At 51.3% G+C, this 18,022-nt stretch overlaps 1 protein-coding gene across 1 annotated transcript; it reads left to right on the top strand.

The window, feature by feature from the left end:
- The first annotated feature begins 9,196 nt into the window (after nt 1-9,196).
- HAND1 (heart and neural crest derivatives expressed 1) lies at nt 9,197-14,037 on the top strand. The gene is made up of 2 exons (XM_038740382.1): nt 9,197-9,751; nt 13,700-14,037. Exons 1-2 carry the CDS (start codon nt 9,197-9,199, stop codon nt 13,799-13,801), a joined length of 657 nt encoding a protein of 218 aa, XP_038596310.1. The 3' UTR covers nt 13,802-14,037.
- Nucleotides 14,038-18,022: the final 3,985 nt, after the last annotated feature.

Here is an 18,022-nt window from a genome sequence, read left to right on the forward strand (position 1 = left end):
AGTGAGGTCTCAGCCCTGGGCCCGGAGGGCCCTTCTAGACTGTGAGCCCACTTTTGGGTAGGGACCGCCTCTATATGTTGCCAACTTGTACTTCCCAAGCGCTTAGTACAGTGCTCTGCACACAGTAAGCGCTCAATAAATATGATTGAATGAATGAATGAATGAGGGAACTCCGAGAGTCGCCTGATGCCCACGGAACCACTAACATGGATGAAAATGAGCCCTCCCCCCGCCCCAGGTTGGTGACGGATACAGGCGGAGTGTGTGCCCTCCCTGTTCCGAAAACAGCCACGTCCGATAGGCAGAAAAGTTGTAAGGGCACACACACAGAATAATAATAATAATACTAGTAAACGACGGTATTTGTTAAGCGCTTACTGTGTGACAAGCCCTGTTTTTAGCGCTGGGGTAAGTACAAGGTAATCAGGTTGTCCCACGTGGGGCTCACAGTCTTCATCCCCATTTTACAGATGAGATCATCGAGGCCCAGAGACGTTAAGTGGCTTGCCCGAGGTCACACGGCAAAGTGGCGAGGCGGGATTAGAACCCACGTCCTCTGACTCCCAGCCTCGTGCTCTTTCCACTAAACCACGCAGAAAAGCAGGCACACGCACATTCGCACACCCGGAGGGTATTCCCGTTTGTCTAGAGTCAGTGCACTTGCAGAATCATCATCATCAATCGTATTTATTGAGCGCTTACTATGTGCAGAGCACTGTACTAAGCGCTTGGGAAGTGCAAATTGGCAACATACAGAGACAGTCCCTACCCAACAGTGGGCTCACAGTCAGTGCACTTGCAGAATCGCTCGAGGACATGTGCTTAGAGTGTCTCACAGCCGCAAAACCGCACACCGATCCTGGATTTATCTGGGTATGTGTAGGGCGTGCGGAGGATGGCCCTGCACACTCACACTGCTTGTGTGTACATATGTGTGTGTGTGTATAGGTGTGTGTTCACACACACGCGCAGTGGAGAGGCGGGCCTGGGCGGGTGCTGTGTGGAGTCCTTGGTAGGGCCTGAGGTTGAACAATTATTTGGGTTCTCGCCCACCTGCCCTGTCCTTCCGCTTCTCTTCCCCTCGCTTCTCTTCTCACTCCTTCCCGGCCCTCTACTTACCGTTACCTACCGCACGCCCACAGCCCGGTGCATGCAGCACATTCAGCACATTTTTTTTTCTAATGGTTTTTGTTAAGCGCTTACTATGTGCCGGGTACTGTACTAAGTACTGGGATAGACACAAGCTCATCAGGTTGGACACAGATCATTTAATTCTATTTGTTCTGACGATTTTGACACCTTTCTATATGTTTCGTTGTCTGTCTCCCCCTTCTAGACTGTGAGCCCGTTGTTGGGTAGGGACCGTCTCTGTATGTTGCCGACTTGTACTTCCCAAGCGCTTAGTACAGTGCTGTGCACACAGTAAGCGCTCAATAAATACGATTGAATGAATGAATGAATGTTGCCGACTTGTACTTCCCAAGCGTTTAGTACAGCGCTGTGCAGTGCTGTGCTGTATATATGTATATATGTTTGTACATATTTATTACTCTATTTATTTATTTATTTATTTTAATTGTACATATCTATTCTATTTATTTTATTTTGTTAGTATGTTTGGTTTTGTTCTCTGTCTCCCCCTTTTAGACTGTGAGCCCACTGTTGGGTAGGGACTGTCTCTATATGTTGCCAACTTGTACTTTCCAAGCGCTTAGTACAGTGCTGTGCACACAGTAAGTGCTCAATAAATACGATTGATTGATTGATTGTGCACACAGTGAGCGCTCAATAAATACGATTGAATTAATGAATGAATTCAGCGCTCAAATGGCTCTGCCTAGTACACACACACACACACACACACACACACACACACACACACACACACACACACACACACACACACACACACACACACACACACACACACACTGCAGATGACTTGCGGGCTTGGAAATGTGCGGTCTCAATTGCTCCCACTTGGGCGCCATCTCCCCAAAGTCTCTACTCCAAAAGGACCGACCCACGTTGAGGAGCAGCGCGGCTCAGTGGACAGAGCCCGGGCTTTGGAGTCAGAGGTCGTGGGTTCGAATCCCGGCTCCGCCACATGTCTGCTGTGTGACCTTGGGCAAGTCACTTAATTTCTCGGAGTCTCAGTTACCTCATCTGTAAAATGGGGGTGATGACTGTGAGCCCCACGCGGTACAACCTGATCACCTTGTATCCCCCCAGCGCTTAGAACAGTGCTTTGCACATAGTAAGCACTTAACAAATGCCATTATTATTATTATTACTTGAGAAGCGGCGTGGCTCAGTGGAAAGAGCACAGGCTTTGAAGTCGGAGGTCATGGGTTCAATCCCTGGCTCTGCCAGTAGTCAGCTGTGTGACTTTGGGCAAGTCACTTAACTTCTCTGTGCCTGTTACCTCATCTGTAAAATGGGGATCAAGACTGTGAGCCCCCCGTGGGACCTGATCACCTTGTAACCTCCCCAGCACTTAGAACAGTGCTTTGCGCTTTGCACATAGTAAGCGCTTAATAAATGCCATCATCATCATCATTATTATTATTATTATCATTCCTGATGGCGTGTGCCAAACTCTCTCTCTCTCTCTCTCTCTCTCTCTCTCTCTCTCTCTCTATCTCTCTCTCTCCCGCCAGCTAATTTGCGGGCTTGGAAAATGACGAGTCCACTCCTTTACTCACTCAAGGATCGCGTCCACCTTAGGCGTGATCTCCCCGAAGTCTCTACACCAAAAAAACTGACCCATTTCTGATGATGGCGAGTGACACGCACCCACTCACACACACACACACACTGCAGCTGACTTGCAGGCTTGGAAATGCGCGGTCTCAGTTGCGCCCACTTGGTGCCATCTCCCCGAAGTCTCTACTCCAAAAGGACTGACCCATTCCTGAGTGCCAAAAACTCACTTTCTCTCTCTCTCTCTCTCTCTCTCTCTCTCTCTCTCTCTCCCTCTCCCTCCCCCCCCCCCCTCTCTCTCTCTAACTTGCGAGCTTGGAAAATGACGAGTCCAGTCCCTTACACACTCAAGGATCACGCTTTTACTGCGCGGTCTCAATTGCGTCCACTTAGGCGTGATCTCCCCGAAGTCTCTACACCAAAAAAAAGGGACCCATTTCTGATGGCGTGTGACACTCACACACACACACGCACACACACACAAATACACTCCACCCACAGCGCGTGAAACCAACAGCCATTTGTACATGAACGGCCTATATCTAGGCATGTTCACTTTGGATACAAGCTCAACAGACTCCACGGTGCAAAGCTCCTTAAGGGGCACCTGCGGGGCTGTGCGCTCTACCTGTGGGAAAACTTCTTCCTTGGAGGGCTCCTGGTGGCCATTCAGGCTTCCCCTTTCCCCTCCTCCGCTCCGTTCCTGCAGCTTTTCCCTTCCCTGTTACCCCTGCTGTCCCTTGACGGGCCGAGGCCGAGCTGGAAGAAACTCCGAGGAGCAGGAAGGGCGGCTGTGGCGTGGGGAGAAGGCTATAAATAATAATAATAGTGGTATTTGTTGAGCACTTAGGTGCCAAGCACTATACTAAATGCTAGGGTAGATACAAGATAATCGGCCTGGACACAGTCCCTGTCCCCCATAGGGCTCACGGTCTTAATCCCCATTTTTCAGATGAGGTAACGGAGAAGCGAAGTGACTTACCCAAGGTCACACAGCAGACAAGTGGCAGAGCCGGGATTAGAGCCCAGATTTTTCTGACTTCCAGGCGGGCGCTCTATCCCCTAGGCCACGCTGCTCCTCTGGGGTTTTATGAATCGGAGGCCCGGCATTCCCTCTGGTTGGGCTGTCCTGGCTTGGGAACTGAGCACTTTGCGGAGGGGGAATGACCGGGAACTCCTCGACCCGAGTGGGAGCGTGGGTGCCTGCCCTCCTGCCTGTGAGTGCCCACGGATCCCGCCGACTTGAGAAGTCTCTCCCTGGGCCCTGCCTCTCTGATTTACTCTACTTTGTGTCCGAGTCTTCCTGGGGCGGCGTGTATGTGTGGGATTGTGTGTTCTCCCCGGGCCTGTGCGCTCCGACATGAATCAGGCATTCTTGAGCCATGACTGCAGCTCTGCCCAGATGTGCGGGCGGGCGGATCTCCGGGGGACGGCTTTCCCGGGGCCCAGAGGGGCGGCCGGGACTCGGCGGGCCTGGGGGCCCAAGCCAGCCGAGGGCACGGGGGAGTAGCCACCTTGGCGTATTGGCTAGAGCATGGGCGTGGGAGTCGGAAGGTCCTGACTTCAAATCCCGGCTCCGACACTTGTCCTCTATGTGAGCTAGGGCCAGTCCCTTCTCTGGGCCTCATCTCTAAAATGGGGATGGAGACTGCGAGCCCCATGTGGGACGGGGACTGGGTCCAACATGATTACCTTGTCTCTACCACAGGGCTTAGAACAGTGTTTGGTACCTAGTAAGCGCTTAACAAATGTCGTTGTTATTATTGTTATTATTACTCACTTCTCCGGGCCTCAATTCCCTCCTCTATAAAATGGGGATGGAGACTGCGAGCCCCATGTGGGACGGGGACTGGGTCCAACATGATTACCTTGTCTCTACCCCAGGGCTTAGAACAGTGTTTGGCACACAGTAAGCGCTTAACAAATGCCGTTGTTATTATTACTCACTTTTCCGGGCCTCAATTCCCTCCTCTATAAAATGGGGATGGAGACTGCGAGCCCCATGTGGGACGGGGACTGGGTCCAACATGATTACCTTGTCTCTACCCCAGGGCTTAGAACAGTGTTTGGCACATAGTAAGCGCTTAACAAATGCCGTTGTTATTATTACTCACTTTTCCGGGCCTCAATTCCCTCCTCTATAAAATGGGGATGGAGACTGCGAGCCCCATGTGGGACGGGGACTGGGTCCAACATGATTACCTTGTCTCTACCCCAGGGCTTAGAACAGTGTTTGGCACATAGTAAGCGCTTAACAAATGCCGTTGTTATTATTACTCACTTTTCCGGGCCTCAATTCCCTCCTCTATAAAATGGGGATGGAGACTGCGAGCCCCATGTGGGACGGGGACTGGGTCCAACATGATTACCTTGTCTCTACCCCAGGGCTTAGAACAGTGTTTGGCACATAGTAAGCGCTTAACAAATGCCGTTGTTATTATTACTCACTTCTCCGGGCCTCAATTCCGTCCTCTATAAAATGGGAATGGAGACTGCGAGCCCCATGTGGGACAGGGACTGGGTCCAACATGATTACCTTGTCTCTACCCCAGGGCTTAGAACAGTGTTTGGCGCATAGTAAGCGCTTAACAAATTCCGTTGTTATTATTTTTATTATTGCTCACTTCTCCGAGCCTCAATTCCCTCCTCTATAAAATGGGGATGGAGACTGCGAGCCCCATGTGGGACAGGGACTGGGTCCAACGTGATTACCTTGTCTCTACCCCAGGGCTTAGAACAGTGTTTGGCACATAGTAAGCGCTTAACAAATGTCGTTGTTATTATTGTTATTATTACTCACTTCTCCGGGCCTCAGTTCCCTCCTCTATAAAATGGGGACCTCCTTCCCTTCCCCACAGCACCTGTATATATGTATATATGTTTGTACATATTTTTTACTCTTTATTTATTTATTTTATTTGTACATATCTATTCTATTTATTTTATTTTGTTAGTATGTTTGGTTTTGTTCTCTGTCTCCCCCTTTTATACTGTGAGCCCACTGTTGGGTAGGGACTGTCTCTATATGTTGCCAATTTGTACTTCCCAAGCGCTTAGTACAGTGCTCTGCACATAGTAAGCGCTCAACAAATACGATTGATGATGATGACGACGATGACGACTGTGAGCCCCATGTGGGACGGGGACTGGGTCCAACATGATTACCTTGTCTCTACCCCAGGGCTTAGAACAGTGTTTGGCGCAAAGTAAGCGCTTAACAGATGCCGTTGTTATTATTACTCACTTCTCCGGGCCTCTATTCCCTCCTCTGTAAAATGGGGATGGAGACTGCGAGCCCCATGTGGGACAGAGACTGTGTCCAACTCAATTTGCTTGTCCCCCGCCCCCATCACCTCCAAGCGCTTAGTACACATAGTAGGCGCTTAACAAATACTATTATTGTTATTATTATTACGTGGGGCCTCCGAACTGCTCCGGGACTCCCGCGTCCTCCGGCTCCGGCGCCCTGCTGGCGGCCCGCCCGGGCGGGGATGGGACAGGGGCAGGATCGCGAAGCCCGGGGCGGTTAAGACGTAGGCTGCAGTTTATCAAGAGCCGCTGATGGGGTCCCGGTTTAAGCGGGATATGGGCTCCGACTCGGCTCTGGGGCCTGGCCAGCCTCTCCAGGGCCTGCCCCACCACGGAGCCCGGGGGAAGCTGCCCATTCCGAGCTCTGAGGAAGGGGCGTCCAGGCAGCTCCGCTCTAGCTGGGGATGGGGGGGACTGGACGCGTGGGACCCATTCGGGGCCGGGACCTGATAATAATAATAATAATAATAATAATGGCATTTGTTAAGCGCTTACTATGTGCAAAGCACTGTTCTAAGCGCTGGGGGGGATACAATGTGATCAAGTTGTCCCACGTAGGGCTCACAGTCTTAATCCCCATTTTGCAGATGAGGTAACTGAGGCCCAGAGAAGTGAAGTGACTTGCCCAAGGTCACACAGCAGACTTGTGGTGGAGCCGGGCTTCGAACCCACGACCTCTGACTCCAAAGCCCGGGTTCTTTCCACTGAGCCACGCGGCTTCTCTCTGTCTCCACCCCCAACGCTTATTACAGGGCTTGACTCATAGGAAGCGCCCGATGTCAACCACCTCTGATAACGGTGTGCTCTCCCAGCCGCTCAGTTAGCCCAGTAAGCGCTCAATAAACACCGTGGATCGATGAAGTGCTTAGCAAATACCCCGACTATTATTAATTATTCTGAATAAAGGCATTAACGATAGTGCTGTCGGAGCTGGAGTGAGGATGAGACGGCGATGGTGACCCGTTCCTGCTTGTTTAGCACTTTACGAACACCCTTCTCCGGGTGAATGTCCGGGAAGGAAGGGTGGAAGAGGCAGCCAAGGTGGGAAGCAGGAAAGAGAACATCCCCGGGACCCCGGGAGAGCCTTTCTCCAGACGGTGGGCAGGGAATGTTATTTGGTTGCATTCTAGACCGTGAGCCCGTTGTTGGGTAGGGATTGTCTCTATCTGCGACCAAATTGTACTTTCCAATCGGCTAGTCCAGTGCTGTGCACACGGTGAGCGCTCAGTCAATACGATTGCTTGAATGAATGAATGGTTCCCATGTTCTATCGTCCTCTCCCAAGCGCTTAATCCAGTTCTCTGCACACAGTAAACGCTCAATCAATACGATTCAATGAATGAATGAATGGTTCCCATGTTCTATCGTCCTCTTCCAAGCGTTTAGTCCAGTGTGCTCTGCACACAGTCAGCGCTCAATCAATTCGATTGATGGAATGAATGAATGGTTATCATGTTCTGTCGTCCTCTCCCGAGCGCTTAGTCCAGTGCTGTGCACACAGTCAGCGCTCAATCAATACGATTGATTGAATGAATGAACAGTTACCATGTTCTGTTGTCCTCTCCCGAGCGCCTAGTCCAGTGCTGTGCACACAGTCAGGGCTCAATCAATACGATTGATTAAATGAATGGTCTCCATGTTCTGTGGTGCTCTCCCAAGCGCTTAGTCCAGTGCTGTGCACACAGTGAGCGCTCAAACAATACGATTGATTGAATGAATGGTTACCATGCTCTGTCATGCTCTCCCAAGCTCTTAGTCCAGTGCTGTGCACACAGTCAGCGCTCAAACAATACGATTGATTGAATGTAATGGTTACCATGTTCTGTCGTGCTCTCCCAAGCGCTTAGTCCAGTGCCCTGCGCACAGTCAGCGCTCAAACAATACGATTGATTGAATGAACGAATGGTTCCCATGTTCTGTCGTGCTCTCCCAAGCGCTTAGTCCAGTGCCGTGCACACAGTCAGCGCTCAAACAATACGATTGATTGAATGAATGGTTCCCATGTTCTGTCGTGCTCTCCCAAGCGCTTAATCCAGTGCCGTGCACACAGTCAGCGCTCAATCAATACGATTGATTGAATGACTGGTTACCATGTTCTGTCGTCCTCTCCCAAGCGCTTAGTCCAGTGCCCTGCACACGGTGAGCGCTCAAACAATACGATTGATCGAATGAGCGGTTACCATGTTCCGTCGTGCTCTCCCAAGCGCTTAGTCCAGTGCCCTGCATACAGTCAGGGCTCAAACAATATGATTGATGGAATGAATGGTTACCATGTTCTGTCGTGCTCTCCCAAGCGCTTAGTCCAGTGCCCTGCGCACAGTGAGCGCTCAAACAATACGATTGATTGAATGTAATGGTTACCATGTTCTGTCGTGCTCTCCCAAGCGCTTAGTCCAGTGCCCTGCGCACAGTCAGCGCTCAAACAATACGATTGATCGAATGAATGGTTCCCGTGTTCTGTCGTGCTCTCCCAAGCGCTTAGTCCAGTGCTCTGCACACAGTGAGCGCTCAAACAATACGATTGATCGAATGAATGGTTCCCATGTCCTGTCGTCTCAATACGATTGATTGAGTGAGTGAGTCCACAGGGCATCCATCGATTTTAAACCCCATAGACGCCCGGGACTCCCCCTTTTAGACTGTGAGCCCACTGTTGGGTAGGGACTGTCTCTATGTGATGCCAATTTGTACTTCCCAAGCGCTTAGTACAGTGCTCTGCACATAGTAAGCGCTCAATAAATACAATTGATTGATTGATTGATTGATTGATCGATCGCCCTTCCCCGGGCGGGCTGGGCCCTCCTCCCGTCCCTCCCGCCCCTCCCTCCCCCTCCTCCCGCCGGAGGCCGAGAGCACAGTGGCGCCCAAAGCGGCGCCCCAAGCGGGGTGGTCCCCCCCACTCCCCCCTCCCCCCGCCCTGCGGCCCCGCCCCCCTCTCTCCCTCCAGGCCTCGTCCCTCTATAAAGCGGGGCGGGGAGGGAGGCTGCGGAAGGGTTAAAGCGGGCCCGGGGGGCCCCGTCGCCGTGGTGGTGGTGGTGGTGGCCGGGGTAGTCGCCGCCGCCGCCGCCGCCGCCTCCTCCTGGCTGTCCTCCGGGGAGCCGGAGCGGGCCGCCCACCGGCGGGGGCGGCGGCGGCGGCGGGGGGCTGCGGATGGCGCCGCGGTGGTAGGGGGTCGGGGGTCGCCATGAACCTGGTGGGGAGCTACCACCACCACCACCACCACCACCACCACCACCACAACGGCGCCGCGGCCCCGATGCTCCACGACCCGTTCCTCTTCGCGCCGGCCTCCCGCTGCCACCAGGACCGGCCTTACTTCCCGAGCTGGGTGCTGGGCCCCGGGGAGGCGGGGGTGGCTTTCCCCGGGGGGCCCGCCGCCCCTTCCTCCTCCTCCTCCTCCTCCCCCTCCTCCTCCGCCTACGGCCCTGGGGGTCCCGGGCCCGGCCGCCTGGAGGCCCTGGGCGGCCGCCTGGGCCGGAGGAAAGGCCCCGGGCCCAAGAAGGAGCGGCGCCGCACCGAGAGCATCAACAGCGCCTTCGCCGAGCTGCGGGAGTGCATCCCCAACGTGCCCGCCGACACCAAGCTGTCCAAGATCAAGACCCTGCGCCTGGCCACCAGCTACATCGCCTACCTGATGGACGTCCTGGCCAAGGACGCCCAGGCCGGGGACCCCGAGGGCTTCAAGGCGGAGCTGAAGAAGCCGGACGGCGGACGGGACGGCAAGAGGAAGAGAGAGCCGGTGAGTGACGGCGGACAAAGCCAGGCCCCTTGGGCCCCCTTAAATGATCAATCAATCAATCGTATTGATGGAGCGCTTACTGCGTGCAGAGCACGCTTGGGAAGTCCAAGTTGGCAACATAGAGAGACGGTCCCTACCCAATCACCATCAATCGCATTTATCGAGCGCTTACGATGTGCAGAGCACTGGACCAAGCGCTTGGAAAGTACAAATTGGCAACATAGAGAGACGGTCCCTACCCAACAGTGGGCTCCCAGTCGAAAAGAGCCAATAATGGGCTCACAGTCTCGTTCAGTGGTATTTCTTCAATCCTTCCTGCACTGCGGCAACATAGGGGGACGGTCCCGACCCAACCACGGGCTCACGGTCTAGAGTAATAACAGTAAGCGCTTACTACGGGCGAAGAGCCACCCTCCTAAGAGCTGGGGGAATAGTAACGGTGGTCTCTGTTCATTCACTCATTCGGTCGTATTGATTGAGCGCTTACTGTGTGCAGAGCACTGGACTGTCTCTGTATGTTGCCAATTTGTACTTCCCAAGCGCTTAGTACAGTGCTCTGCACATAGTAAGCGCTCAATAAATACGATTGATGATGATGATGATGATGACTGAGCGCTTGGGAAGTGCAAGTTGGCAGCATAGAGAGACAGTCGCTACCCAATAATGGGCTCACAGTCTCGTTCAGTCGTATTTCTTCAACCCTTCCTGTGTGCGAAGCACTGCGCTGAGCAAGTCGGCAACATAGTAAGACGGTTCCGACCTAACCACGGGCTCACAGTCTAGAATAATCACAGTAAGCGCTTACTACGGGCGACGAACCACCCTCCTAAGAGCTGGGGGAATAATAACGGTGGCCTCTGTTCATTCACTCATTCGATCGTATTGATTGAGCGCTTACTGAGTGCAGAGCACTGGACTGAGCGTTTGGGAAGTCCAAGTTGGCAACATAGAGAGACTGTCCCTACCCAACAGTGGGCTCACGGTCTCGTTCGGGCTCACAGTCTAGAATAATAACAGTAAGCGCTTACTATGGGAGAAGAACCACCCTTTTAAGAGCTGGGGGAATAATAACGGTGGTCTCTGTTCATTCACTCATTCAGTCGTATTTATGGAGCGCTTACTGTGTGCAGAACACTGGACTAAGCGCTTGGGAAGTACAAGTTGGCAATATAGAGAGACAGTCCCTACCCAACAGTGGGCTCACAGTCTCGTTCAGTCGTATTTCTTCAACCCTTCCTGCGTGCAGAGCACTGCGCTGAGCAAGTCGGCAACATAGGGAGACGGTCCCGACCCAACCACGGACTCACAGTCTAGAGTAATCACAGTAAGCCCTTACTACGGGCGAAGAACCACCCTCCTAAGAGCTGGGGGAATAATAACGGTGGTCTCTGTTCATTCACTCATTCGATCGTATTGATTGAGCGCTTACTGTGTGCAGACCACTGGACTAAGCGCTTGGGAAGTACAAGTTGGCAATATAGAGAGACAGTCCCTACCCAACAGCGGGCTCACAGTTAAGCGCTTACTATGTGCCAAGCACGGTTCTAATCGCTGGGGGAAAAATAACGGTGGTATCTATTAAGCGCTTACCATGTGCCAAGCACGGTTCTGAGCGTTGGTGGAATAATAACGGCGGTATTTTTTAAGCGCTTACCATGTGCCAAGCACGGTTCTAAGCGCTGGAGGAATAATAACGGTGGTATCTGTTAAGCGCTTACCATGTGCCAAGCACGGTTCTAAGCACTGGGAGGGGCGGGGGGGGGCGGATGCTAGGTGATCAGGTTGTTCCACGTGGGGCCCACAGTCTTCATCCCCGTTTTCCAGATGAGGGAACGGAGGCCCAGAGATGTTTAAGTGACTTACCCAAAGTCACACAGCTGACAAGTGAAGGAGTCGGGATTAGAACCCATGACCTCTGACTGCCATGCCCGGGCTCTTTCCACAGAGACGGTGCCCGTCCCCCGCACACGATCGTAACAATTGTGCTATTCGTTAGGCGGTTACTGTGTGCCGGGCACTGCATTAAGCGTTGGGGCGGATCCAAACGCTAGATTTGATTCTAGACTGTGAGCCCGTTGTTGGGAAGGGACCGTCTTGATTTGTTGCCAATTTGTACTTCCCAAGGGCTTAGTCCGGTGCTCTGCACACCAGTAAGCGTTCAATAAATACGATTGAACGAATGACTGAATCCAAGCAAATCGGGTTGGACACAATCCCTGTCCCACCCGGGGCTCACGGTCTCAATCCCCATTTTTACAGACGAGGTAACTGAGACCCAGAGAAGTCACTGAGGCACAAGGCCACACAGCAGGCAAACGGCGGAGCCGGGATTAGAACTCATGACCTTCTGCCTCTCAGGCCCGTGCTCTAGCCACTGGGCCATGCTGCTTCCTACACACAAAGGCACACACACACACACACCCCTCTGAGTCTGGGGGCCGCCGTGGTTGGATAACGGTTGGATCCAAACGCTACGTGCCCCCGAGCAGAGATTCATTCATTCATTCGTATTTATTGAGCGCTAACTGTATGTGCAGCACTGTACTAAGCGCTTGGGAAGCCCAAGTCGGCAACATAGAGAGACGGTCCCTACCCAACAACGGGCTCACAGTCTAGCAAGGGGAGACAAACAACAAAACAAAACACGTAGATAGGTGTCAAAATCGTCAGAACAAACAGAATTAAAGCCATATCCACATCATTAACAAAATAAATAGAATAGTAAATATGTACAAGTAAAATAAAGAGAGTAATAAATCTGTACAAATATATATACAAGTGCTGCGGGGAGGGGAAGGAGGTAGGGCGGGGGGGGATGGGGAGGAGGAGAGGGAAAAAAGGGGCTCATTCTGGGAAGGCCTCCGAGATGCCAGGTTCTGTTCGGAAACTGGGACCATTTCTTTCTTCGCCTCCAGCAGACACACACACACATAATAATGATGGCATTTATTAAGCGCTTACTATGTGCCAAGCACTGTTCTAAGCTCTGGGGGAAATACAAGGTAATCAGGTTGTCCCCATTTCAGTGTTCATCCCCATTTTACAGATGAGGGAACGGAGGCCCAGAGAAGTGAAGTGACTTGCCCAAAGTCACACAGCTGACAAGTGGCGGAGCCGGGATTTGAACCCATGACCTCTGACTCCCAAGCCCGGGCTCTTTCAATCAATCAATCGTATTTATTGAGCGCTTACTGTGTGCAGAGCACTGGACTAAGCGCTTGGGAAGTACAAGCTGGCAACATATAGAGACAGTCCCTACCCAACAGTGGGCTCGCAGTCTAAAAGGGGGAGACAGAGAACAAAACCAAACATACTAACAAAATAAAATAAATAGAATAGACATGTACAGGTAAAATAAATAAATAAATAGAGTAATAAATGAGCTCTTAACATTGAGCCACGCTGCTTCTCTGTTTCTCAGAGATCCTCCCCAATTTCTCTCTGCTGGGGACACCCACCCAGCTGCCAGAGTTGAGGGAGCAGCAAATGCTGGCTGTGGAAAGGAGAGCTAAGGCGAGGGGCTCTGGCCTTGGTGGGGGGCAGGACTGGTCATTCTGGGGTCGTCATCATCATCAATCGTATTTATTGAGCGCTTACTATGTGCAGAGCACTGTACTAAGCGCTTGGGAAGTACAAATTGGCAACATATATAGTCCCTACCCAACAGTGGGCTCACAGTCTAAAAGGGGGAGATTTATCCCTAAGCGAGAAGCCGTGTCCACCCCGGCCTGAGGCCTCAAGCGCTCCCGCCCTCTAGATCGCGGCGAATAAAGCCAAATTTATGACCCTGTTTGCAAGAGGAACAAACAGAAATCCGGGCCCTTAGGTCCAGCCCCGGAGCAGTTATTCCCGTTGGGATCCGATCCATCGCGGGAATGATGTCCAAGCGCAGGTTTAAACTTTTGTCTCTCTGGTTTTTTTTCTTCCTTTCTGCCCCCATCCCCGCAGCAGAGCGAAGCCTATCCCCATCCTCTGGGTCACGGAGAGAAAAAGATTAAAGGACGGACGGGCTGGCCCCAGCAAGTTTGGGCTCTGGAACTAAATCAGTGAAAAAAAGAAGCAGTGGAGAGAGGAGCGGACAGTTTCTTTAAAAAAAAAAAACAAAACCAAAAACCCATCCCAGACCCCAGGACCAGTGGGGGAAAGTCACATTCGATGTCGTTGTTATCGTTTTATTTCTAATTTTATTACCGTTTTGTTGAGCACTCTTCAGGCTGGGAGTTAGCCCACAGCACACTCTGATCACGTGCAATGTCATTTAATTTTTGTTTTTAAATGCGCCGAGAGAGAGATAAAATTATATATATATATATAGATGTACGTGTATATATCTCGATCGCTCCGTCGGGGAGAAGGGGTGGGAGAAGGCGGCTCGGGGGTGGCCCGCCCGGCGAGGAGCCGAATGGGAGCGGGAGGATAGGGATAGGGAATGATCCTCTCGAGGATCGGGAATGATTTGGCTTGGAGTTCCTTAGCCTGCTCCCAAGCCCCTCCACCCCCTATCCCATTCCCAGTGCCTTTCTCTCCCTTCCCTTCGGCCGAGACGGAGTCTCCCGATCCGGCTTCGTTCCTCTTCCCTTCCCTCCCGAATCCGTAGTGAACTGCAATAAGATAAACACTCTGCCCATCTTCCTAGAGAAGTCAGAGGAAGCGGATCCTGCTACGAAGCCCGCTCCTCTGCGACGTCTTCGTTGTTGTCGACGCCGGTTCATTTTTACAGATTGGTCCCCGCACTTCCTTACCGCATTCAGAGGGAAAAGTTTGATTTGTTTTTGTAAATAAAAACTTTTTTCCGTGTCGTTGAAAAGTTTTTATGTATTTAACTACCTAAAGAAGTGCCTGCGGTCGGGTTTATCTGTGATGTTCTTTTTCTTTTTTCCTACCTCAAATCTGTATGACCACTTTCCCCGCAGAACAGGTTTGCAAAGTCAGATATTTATGCTCGTGACTAACTAATAAATAAAAGTTTTCTGAAAGCGGAGCAGGCATCTGGCCACTCTTGACTGGTGGTTGCCTCGGCGAGTCGGTCCGTTTGTCCGTCCTTCCGTCCGACTTCTGCACTCCCGCCGCGGCCCAACGCACTCGGGGGTTGAGGGTCGACTCCCAAATCCAGTCTTTCGTGAAATGACAGACGGACTCAAGAAATAATTTCTTTTAACCCCCATCCCCTTGTCCCGAATAGATCGGAGACTTGGGAAACGACAGCACGACAGGCAGCCGAGATGCCAAAACCATTCCGGGGAAAGAAAGATCTGGACCGATATAACTAACGCCAGGCTCCTGTTCTTATTCCGTTCAGGAATGAACGTGTCTGTCTGCAATTTATGTATCCATGGTATACAAGTCTTACGCGTACACAAACGCATCACCCTGCATGTATACGAACGAAAACGGAATTACGACCGTGGATGTGCCTAAATGCACATAAACATGTCAGCGTCAATCACAGATTCAGAATGAAGGCGTTGGGAGGGACCTCGAAAGATCATTTGTTCCAAACAATTGCCTCTATAGGGCTTTTCTAATGTATTGTGCAAATGGAGCGGGGTGTGTGTGTGTGTGTGTGTGTGTGTGTGTGTGTGTGTGTGTGTGTGTGTGTGTGTGTGTGTGTGTGTGATATTTGTATGGTACATAAAGTATAAATGTGTGTGCCGTAAGCATTCACACTGTACGGGATTTATTGTGCATATATGGATGTGCCTCTGCAATTTTGTTCATATTTGTAAACGCGAACATATTTAAGAATGTACATGAATGTTTATGTGTGTTCGCGTGTGGTTCACGTCAGGAAACCCCAGGAGGAAGGAGGGCTTCCCAAGCGTTTAGTACAGTGCTCTGCACACAGTAAGCGCTCAATAAATACGATTGAATGAATGAGGGCCCCGGCTGGGGCTCTCCAAACCTAAAGAGCCCGGGATTTCCAGCGGGACGAAGATAATACTGGTGGACCTCTTAACCCGACTTCGGTCTCCGTGGCAGCCTGTTTTCCCCCTTTTAGACTGTGAGCCCACTGTTGGGTAGGGACTGTCTCTATATGATGCCAACTTGTACTTCCCAAGCGCTTAGTACAGTGCTCTGCACACAGGAAGCGCTCAATAAATACGATTGATTGATTGTTTTAGGAAGATGCCCGAATTTCCTTCTCCATCTCAACTCCTCGGAACTACGGAGTGGGAGGAGAAGCAGCGTGGCTCAGTGGAAAGAGCCCGGGCTTTGGAGTCAGAGGTCGTGGGTTCAAATCCCGGCTCTGCCAATTGTCAGATGTGTGACTTTGGGCATGTCACTTCACTTCTCTGGGCCTCAGTTAGCTCATCTGTAAAATGAGGATTAAGACTGTGAGCCCCCTGAGGGACAACGTGATCACCTTGTAACCTCCCCAGCACTTAGAACAGTGCTTTGCACATAGTAAGTGCTCAATAAATGCTATCATCAGATGTAGGAGCGCCTTAATCCGAAGAAAGTCAGGTTTTGCCCAGGGGTCCGGGGGCAGGGAGCGGCCCGGCCGACCCCAGGCTCTTTTTCTCCTGGCACCCCGGGCTCTTCGGACCCTGGGGGAGCCCACGCCGCCCCACCGGGCGCCAGACAGTAGAGAGGACGCCCCGAGTTCCGAAAGTGGATGGATTTACTGTAGCGCTTTCTCACCCCGAACCCCAGGCGCACCCAAGGCTCACCTCCTCAATCAATCAATCAATCAATCGTATTTATTGAGCGCTTACTGTGTGCAGAGCACTGTACTAAGCGCTTGGGAAGTACAAGCTGGCAACATATAGATACAGTCCCTACCCAACAGTGGGATCACAGTCTAAAAGATGCTCTCATGCCAATCTCCTTCAGAGCGTGACTTTGGGAGACCCTCCCGTGGGCGCGGACTAGGCCGGGAGGAGCGGAGGGACCCCCGCCCGCTCCAGTAAGCCCTCTCCAGCCTCATCCCCAGCTCCACCCCCCCTCCCATAGAGAAGCAGCGTGGCTCAGTGGAAAGAGCCCGGGCTTTGGAGTCAGAGGTCATGGGTTCAAATCCCGGCTCCACCACTTATCAGCTGTGTGACTTTGGGCAAGTCACTTCACTTCTCTGGGCCTCAGTTACTTCATCTGTAAAATGGGGATGAAGACTATGAGCCCCCCGTGGGACAACCTGATCACGTTGTTAACCTCCCCAGCGCTTAGAACAGTGCTTCGCACATAGTAAGCGCTTAATAAATGCTATCACGATTATTATTATTATCCCCAGCTCCATCCCCATCCCCATTTCCAGCTCCATCCCCAGCCCCATTTCCATCCCTGTGTATTTGTATATATGTTTGCACATATTTATTACTCTATTTATTTATTTTACTCGTACATATCTATTCTATTTATTTTATTAGTATGTTTAGTTTTGTTCTCTGTCTCCCCCTTTTACACTGTGAGCCCACTGTTGGGTAGGGACTGTCTCTATACGTTGCCAGCTTGGACATCCCAAGCACTTAGTACAGTGCTCTGCACACAGTAAGCGCTCAATAAATACGATTGATTGATATTTATTACTCTATTTATTTTACTTGTACGTATCTATTCTATTTATTTTATTTTGTTAGTATGTTTGGTTTTGTTCTCTGTCTCCCCCTTTTAGACTGTGGGCCCACTGTTGGGTAGGGACTGTCTCTATATGTTGCCAGCTTGTACTTCCCAAGCGCATAGTGCAGTGCTCTGTACACAGTAAGCGCTCAATAAATCATCATCATCATCAACCGTATTTATTGAGCGCTTACTATGTGCAGAGCACTGTACTAAGCGCTTGGGAAGTACACGTTGGCAACCTATAGAGACAGTCCCTACCCAACAGTGGGCTCACAGTCTAAAATGGGGAGACAGAGAACAAAACCAAACATACTAACAAAATAAAATAAATAGAATAGATATGTACAAATAGAGTAATAAATATGTACTTTATGCACTTTATTATGTACTAGCATTATTATTATGTATTATATGTACTTTATTACAGATATAATATTTATCTGTAGATAAATACGATTGATATTGATTGATTGATCCCCAGCTCCATTCCCATCCCCAGCTCCATCCCTACCCCCAGCTCCATTCCCAGCCCCATTCCCATCCCCATCCCGGGTGAATATGGGCCTCTATTAGGCGCGGCCATAAACACCGGGGCAACGGCCGGACGCTAAAGCGTTAATAAAAGGTGTTTTATAGGGACGGAGAGCGCCGGGCCCTGAGAGGGAAGTGGAGGGAGGGGAGGTCGAGGTCTCTCCTCTTTCCTCGTCCCCACCT

This window comes from Tachyglossus aculeatus, chromosome X1, assembly GCF_015852505.1.
Source record: "Tachyglossus aculeatus isolate mTacAcu1 chromosome X1, mTacAcu1.pri, whole genome shotgun sequence".
NCBI lineage: Eukaryota > Metazoa > Chordata > Mammalia > Monotremata > Tachyglossidae > Tachyglossus > Tachyglossus aculeatus.

Coding starts and splice junctions, on each gene's coding strand:
- HAND1 (XM_038740382.1), top strand. CDS start 9,197: ATGAACCTGGTGGGGAGCTACCACCACCACCACCACCACCACCACCAC. Junction 9,752..13,699: donor GCAAGAGGAAGAGAGAGCCG/GTGAGTGACGGC, acceptor CCATCCCCGCAG/CAGAGCGAAGCCTATCCCCA.